Below are 7,939 nucleotides of genomic sequence, written 5' to 3'. Positions count from 1 at the left end.
CTTTTGTACAATAATTTTATGCAAGATTTTTTCTGTCACATATATACTAGTTATTTGAGTCGTACCTGTTTAGGAGACTTGTGTGCATTCATTGAATTTTTATCATATCAAGTTCCAACCTCATCTTTTTATGCTTATCCCTACTTAAAGATTTAGTCAAAATATTTGCAATTTTATTATCAGTTAGCCAAAAATCTAAGTTAATTAAACCATTTTCAACAGTATCCTTTATAAAGTGATGATGAATTTGAATATGCTTTACTCTAGAATGATGTTCTGGATCTTTAGAGAGGCATATAACACTAGTATAATAATCACAATAAATAGGAACACATTCTATATTAATACTAAAATATCTTAACAGTTGTTTTATCCAAAGTAATTGAGAGCAGCACACTAGTAGAAAAATGTACATTTGCGTCGCCATATTTGCGTCACTCATTCTAAGGAGCGAAGCAAATGTTTTATTTTACCTTCCTTTTAAATTATTTGCGTCGCATATTATTTAAGAAGCGACGCAAAACTCAAGTGTATTTCAGCTTTCTATCATTTGCGTCGCTCCTATTTATTAAAGCGACGCAATTAATAAACTTATTTGCGTCACTCATTAGTTAGCAAGCGACGCAAATAAGTGATTAAGTAAATTGCGTCACTCTTTTACTAATGAGCGACGCATATGTACATTGTACAACATTATAAACAAGGTTATTTGCGTCGCTTTTTTATAATAAAGTGACGCAAATAAATCTTTTGGCTTTAGGTTTTTCTGCGTTTTTTACCAGGTACCTACATTCACTATACAAAAAGAAAAAAAAAAACGAAGAGTTCTTAAATCCCAGCGAATTTCTACAGCAAAACACCCACAAATTTGTCTCTAAAATCCAACAAATTCGGCCAAAAACTTGCGTTTCCCCAGCAAATTTAACATCTGAAATCGCAGTGAAGTCGAAGACCCATAATCGGCTGCAAATTCGAGCAATTTCGAGCAAAAATTTAGACCAAAAACCCTAAGAAATTCGAAGCCTTAAACCCAGAAAAATTGATTGTTTCCGACCAAAAATCCCCCATTTCGAGCAAAAAATCAACTCAAAAGCATACAAATTCGAACCCTAAAAGCCCCAAAAAATTCAATTTCGGTCTTCAAGTTCGATTGGGGGATTTCGTGGGGGGATTTCTAGGGTTTTTGGCAGCGACGCAATATACCCTAAGAAATTTGTCCCATTTCAGGCATAAATAATTTTTGTTCGAATTTCAGTCAAGAAATTACAGCAACAATAGGTTAAGTCAAGAAATTACAGCAACAATAATTGTTTGAATTACGTTTTTTTCTGGGTTCAAGTCAAGAAATTACAGCAACAAAAATTCGAGCAATAATTGAAATTTTCGAGTGGAAAAATCGCTTAATTTCGCCCCAAAAAACCCGAGGAAGTTCAAGCAAATTACAGCAACAACAATTGAAGTTCGATTTCGGCTCGACATTGTTGAATTTTTGAAGTCAATTCCACCTATGGTAAGATTGCTTCTATTTATGTTCAATCTTTTCTTGGTTTAAGGCTTCGAATTCGGGGAAGATTAATGAGTGTGCTGAGTAAGCTTAATTTGCAAACTTTGGCTATTCTTACATGATTCATAATTATTGTGTCTCTGCTTGGTAATTTTGCAAACTTTGATTTAAGTTATTACTGCCTTAATCTATTCTAGTCTAGTACAAATGTACATTACTTGATGATTTAAGTTATTACTGCCTTAATTGCAATTAAAAAGTCCATTATGATATCGGGTTTAGTCATTGAAGCATGCTGAACGAGCACTTCAGTCGAGTGATACATTGTTATGTCTATCTTAGTTGTAATTAGCCTAACAGATGATTAAGGTTTACGTGCTCGCATTTGTAAGCATCGAAAAGTCGATATCCATCATACATATTGTCATGCAGCTTGATTATTGCTGGCATGCTGTTCAACATACCTTAAGAGCATGGTTCAACCCCTGGCCTAAGATCTGCCTTTTGGTCCTAAATCTGGAGGAAAAAACCCATAATTATTATTATTATTATTTTCAATTTTTTTTTGTAAGTCTCAAGCATGAACAACTGTCATCTCCGATTCATTAAAATGGAGAATCCGTATGTTCCCTTGTAAATGGTTGAATAAAAGGAAGTTATTGTGAATCAAATGATCATTGATAAAACAATTAATACATATGAAATTATATAAGGGAATGGTGTTGTATGCATTGCTTTTTATCTTAGTCTAGGGCTACCGGGGTAGATTCTAAAACATTGCTAATTGCAGATCATTTGATCCTTACGCTTAAGTAAAAATTGATATGTACAATAATACACTTTGGTTATGCATGACATATTCATCCTTTGTTACATTAATTCACTTATGATTCTAGTCTATTAGCCGCTTCATCTATATATACTGCTTGGTTAGTTCTCATCTGGAAATATTTTTTTCTTATTGATTTCTAAATTTTGGTTGGTTTAAATCTTGGCAGTACTTGGATGAAAACAAGTCTTTGATTCTGAAGATTGTGGAAAGCCAGAATTCGGGGAAGATTAATGAGTGTGCTGAGTAAGCTTTATTTGCAAACTTTGGCTATTCTTACATGATTCATAATTGTGTCTCTGCTTGGTAATTTTGCAAACTAGTGCGAAATGGTTAGTACTCTAGTTTTTAAGGCAATTGGGTCAGATTAATTATCAATTTTATCATACTGATCTGTTCTTTCATTGTATGGTTAAAGGTGGTATGCAAAACGATTTCTACATCTTGACATTGTGGCACCATATGATTACATATTTATCTGGGACGAAGATTTGGGAGTGGATAATTTTGATTCTGAAAAGTTAGCACTCTTTCTGCATCATATCCTCTAATGTCTTGAGCTATTCAGTACAGAACTTTTGTCATTTTTTTTTATTGAATTTTCAGATACGTTGATTTGGTTAAGAAACATGGTTTGGAAATTTCACAGCCTGGTGTGGATCCTAATAGTCCGTTTACATGGCAGATGACAAGGAAAAGACATGACAGTGAAGTTCACAAGTAATAACTACTAATGATGTATAATTTATGCCCAGTTATCTTCCTTTGCAACAGAAGCAGGATTTCGATATTAATTACCAAAATATTGATCTGAGTTGTTTCTTGGGTGCACTTTGCAGGAGCACAGAGGAGAAACCAGGATGTTAAATTTCAGTTAAATTGTTCAATTTTTGCTACAAAAATGGAGAATGATTCTACCAAGAAAATTGAAGTTTCTGCCCTAAACCCCAATTTACAATCAAGAGGTGCTTTGGTTGTATTAGAAGGGTTAGATCGAAGTGGAAAGAGCTCTCAGTGTATTCAGCTTCTCTCTCACTTGCAAAGTATTGGGTGTTTTGCTGAGTTATGGCGGTTTCCGGATCGAAATACTGTTGTTGGGCAGATGATCTCTGCTTATCTTTCCAATCAATCTAATTTGGATGATCATACTATTCATCTTTTGTTCAGTGCTAATCGTTGGGAGGAAAGGTTATTTCTTTTTTCTTTTTATGATTGTTTTTTTATACATAATTTGTGAGTTGCATACCATGTGTTTGATGTTATGTTTAGCTGAATCTAATTCCTTTCTATGTTGTTATTTATTGGTTAATTTGGGTAATTCGTTCTCGGTTATATTACATTCTGGAGATTGTAGTTGGAATTATGATAGATTACTTTTTAAAAAACTGTCTTTATTCCCCTGAGATTTTGAAATATATACAAGTATATTGGGACAGGAGTTCAGAATGTGATTTAAAGTTGTAAACTTTACTTCTTCATGAATCTGTTTTTTTGGTGATATGCTTGTGATTTAAAGTTGGAATTATGATAGATTACTTTTAAAAAACTGTCTTTACTCCGGTGTGGCTTTCTCTTCTGCCAAAGGCCTTGATTTTGATTGGTGTAAGGTAAAATGTTATCACCACAATCTCTGTTTAAGTGACTGTTGAATGTTCTATAAAATTGGTTACTGACTTTTCATAATCCCATGACTTGTGAAAGTGTAAGGATTAAAAGTATTGTTTAACTCTTTTGGTTTGGTAACAATGGCATTCTATGAAGCATTATGTAAAGAGAGAATGGCTGATATAAGGAAATAATATGTAGTAATTACAGTTGTTGAAAACCCGTCTTCGAGTGAGTGTGATGTATGTTGACAACTTGCTTTGAAGATTCCAACTCTTAGTAATCAACCAGTTCACTCAGGCATATCTCTATTTAGTCGCAATATGATCACAATTCTCTTTGTGCAGGCACCAGAGATAGGATTGCTGGCTCCAGACATGGTCTTATACCTTGATATATCACCAGAGGTATACTTTCATTCAAATAGGCATGATAGGAATTTTGCCTTTAGTTTCACTGATAAGAATTTATGGGGCGTACCATTTATTTGGTAAGATCTGAGACATGGCTGTTAAACCAAATCTTAGTTTTTTCATAGCTTGCATCAGACTGTACAATTTTGGTAAGGCTGTAAGGTTAATAGGTTTGACAGTGGTGACTTTATCTTGCATAGTGTCATTATAGTGATGCCTGCAATATTATGTAGTGCAGGTTATACTAATTTTCTTTTACTTAAACATGTTCCAGTTTCTTGCAATGTTCTTTTTATTTTTGTAAATTATGTTTTTTAACTAGATTCTGTGAGATAGTTGCTGTTTCATCAAATTCCGTAATAATTCCATCTAGATTTTCATACGATGCTGAATGATAACAGATGGTTGATGCCTGCTTGCCAATGGAAGAAGTCCAAAAGAAGCTCAGAGAATATGTGCTTGAGTGTGTTGCGACCTGCAAAAATGGAAGGGCTTTGTCTCACTTCTGGTCACAATAGGCAAGCTGCCATATGCCTCTTGCTCGCTTGGGCGAAATTGTATACTATAGTCAGTAATCAGTAGTTACCACGTTTTGAACTCTAGGTTAAGCTGTTGAGGTACTTCTACCTTTAAGTTTAAGTCTAGAAGTTGGAGTTGTATTATACGTTGATTTGGTTAAGAAACATGGTTTGGAAATTTTATGGGTAGGCCAAATTACAAAGGAGACTCTGCCGAAATTTACATTTGCATTATTCAATAATATTGCATTTTAATTTCAATTATATTAGCGTTAGCATATTACTTTATACCTAGGAAAACAGGTACTACAAACATATACAAGGCAATTATTATATTATAATTAAAAAAAAAAAAAAATTCACCTCATTTGCGTCACTCATTAAACAAACAAGTGACGCAAATACAGCAGTTTTGTATTGTCTACTCAGTCATTTGCGTCACTCCTATATAAACAAGTGACGCAAATAACAAAAAATAAGTTTATTGGAAGAGTCATTTGCGTCGCTTGTTTATAAAGGAGCGACGCAAATAACAAAAAAAGTTTATCTGAAGTGTCATTTGCGTCGCTTGTTTATAAAGGGGCGACGCAAATGACTAAAAATAAGTTTATCAGAAAAGTTATTTGCGTCGCTCTTTTATAAAAGAGTGACGCAAATAACCAAAAATAAGTTTATCTGAAGAGTTATTTGCGTCGCTCCTTTATAAAAGAGTGACGCAAATAACAAAAAATAAGTTTGTCAGAAGAGTCATTTGCGTCGCTTATTTATAAAGGAGCGACGCAAATGACAAAAAATAAGTTTATCAAAAAAGTCATTTGCGTCGCTCCTTTATAAAGGAGCGACGCAAATGACTCTTATTTGCGTCGCGCCTAGGAGCGACGCAAATGACTTAAAAGTCATTTGCGTCGCGAGCAGTTGCGTCGCTCATAGAAGCGACGCAAATACACTATAAATGAGCGACGCAAATGAGCCTTTTTCTACTAGTGGCAAGCGGTCACAACTATATATTATGCTTCATCAGTGGATAAAGAAACTGTATTTTGTTTCTTGGAACCCCAAGAACCCAAACATGCATGGATCAAGAAATTGAACCAAACATTATGTACTTTTGTGGTTACTTAGTCTCCAGCATAGTCTACATCTACATATCCTCTCAAATTGAATGTATCACTCTTAATTAGGATAAAATAGCTAGATATGGATTGTTTGTTCTATTTAGATACCTTAATATCATCTTCACAACAGTCGTATGAGATTCCTTGGGATTTGATTTGAACCTAGCACATAAAACCTCATTAAAAGAAATATCTAGTCTACTAGCCGTTAGATATTACTAACAGTGAATCACATCCCACGATAAATGGTTTAATTTACACTTTTTCCTTTATGATTTGACATCTATTTGATATAATTTAAAACCCATGAAAGCAACAAAAACAATTAAAATTTGAATACTTTTAATCTAGCAATGGGAGAAAAATTCTCCTCAAAATCAATAACTTGTTGTTGGTTGTAGCCTTTAACAACAAATAGAGCCTTGTTCCTTGTGATGGTTCCATGTTTATCTAGTTTGTTTCGAAACACCCACGTCCAATGACCTTATGATGCTTTGGTTTAGGTTTTAGGTGCCATAGCTTGTTCCTTTTAAATTCATTTAGCTCTTCTTGCATGGCGTTGATCCAATGCGCATCACCTAAGGCTTCTGTATGATTTTTTTTGTTCTATAGTGGATAAGTAGGCATAAAAGGCACAAAAATTTCTAATCAGTTGGGATCTTGTTTGGGTTCCTTTGTCAAGGTCACTCATGATTTGATCAATTGGCTGTGATCTTTGGTGTTTCCAAGGTTTAGGTTGGAAATTATGCAAAGTTTCTCGATTGGATCAATAAACATTTGTTTTTGCAGCTTCTGCATTTACTTCATTCACAACCTGTTTCAAATCTTCATTATGTGATCCATTGTTTTGCGGAACAAATGTTTATACTTGCTCCTGCAATAGTTCAGCTACAATTTTGACTTGCTACTTTGCTGGTAAAGGAACTTATTCTTCATCTTGGTCAATGGAACGGATCAAACCAATTTAGTCGAGATCTGTAATTGAAAATCATGCTTAATAAGATAATTTGGATGACCATTTAAGGTTTCGAGGCTAGTTATAGTAGCTTAATCTAAGTGGTCACGATAATTAATTTATGTGTGCATTATTATAATATTCAACTAACTTAGATTAATTAGTTTGGAGTAAATTGAATCTTGTTTGCATGTCTTTAGGGTTGCAATTAATACATTTCGCTATAAGAGTCGAGTAGAGGACAACACAAGAGGAATTGACTTCATGACTCAATTTCGTACCACGTACCATCCTAAAATATCCACTTAAATTATGATTTAGGTTCACTATGGAGTTAGTAATTTCATGGATTAAGAATGGGGTGTAACCTTCATGGATCAAATTGTTGTTGCCTTTCAGTTTGCCCCTTTTTATGGTTGTCTTAAATAATCCATAAACATTCTACAAATTCCTTATAAACTTGTTAGTGGCTCCCTTGGTCCCTATTGTTATATATCAAATCCAATTTCCTATGATTTCCAAGCTTATTTACAACATGCTCTATGTAGGCGCACTTCATGTGATGCTTAAAATTTGGCAACTACACTAGGTAGATTGGTTCGAAAAGGTATTGCACCACCACCACACGAGTCGAGCTTGAGCTTAAAATTTTCATGCCTTTTTCTTTCTTTTGTTTTAACCCTTTCCCCCTTCATTAGTCTAGTTCAGGTCTCCTTTTGTCCTTTCATACTATGTATTTCTTTTATAGAACAACTTTTCTTTTCACCATTTTCATTCAACAATAAGGGCATTTATATCCCTTGCATATGATTATTTCATTTTTCACTAAAAAAAAAAATTAATGTCGAACTAAGAACAAGGTATACCAATGATTTGAAGCAACCTTTGTCGCTTATTATATTTTCTTAACCCTGCAAACACATATCTTCTTTTCATAGGCACTTTGAGCCTCGTCCAGTGATCATATTTATTTCAACCTATATGTACCAAATCTTGAGAT

The 7,939-nt window shown here is 33.9% G+C and overlaps 1 protein-coding gene across 2 annotated transcripts; it reads left to right on the top strand.

Annotated features, from left to right (window-relative positions):
- The first annotated feature begins 807 nt into the window (after positions 1-807).
- Positions 808-5,140, top strand: LOC145626824 (thymidylate kinase-like). Of its 2 annotated transcripts, XM_081679287.1 has the most exons (7): positions 808-1,510; positions 2,503-2,579; positions 2,752-2,853; positions 2,940-3,053; positions 3,173-3,521; positions 4,286-4,345; positions 4,753-5,140. In XM_081679287.1, the coding sequence occupies exons 1-5, from the start codon at positions 1,508-1,510 to the stop codon at positions 3,198-3,200; spliced, it is 324 nt and encodes a 107-aa protein (XP_081535413.1). In that variant the 5' UTR covers positions 808-1,507; the 3' UTR covers positions 3,201-3,521; positions 4,286-4,345; positions 4,753-5,140. The 2 variants fall into 2 exon arrangements, with proteins under 2 accessions (XP_081535413.1, XP_081535414.1); XM_081679288.1 differs by lacking the exons at positions 808-1,510; positions 2,503-2,579; positions 2,752-2,853; positions 2,940-3,053 and having other exon boundaries at positions 3,201-3,521.
- Positions 5,141-7,939: the final 2,799 nt, after the last annotated feature.

The sequence above is a fragment of the Chenopodium album genome, chromosome 4 (genome assembly GCF_948465745.1).
Source record: "Chenopodium album chromosome 4, dcCheAlbu1.1, whole genome shotgun sequence".
NCBI lineage: Eukaryota > Viridiplantae > Streptophyta > Magnoliopsida > Caryophyllales > Amaranthaceae > Chenopodium > Chenopodium album.
This window is presented reverse-complemented; position numbering and strand designations above follow the sequence as displayed.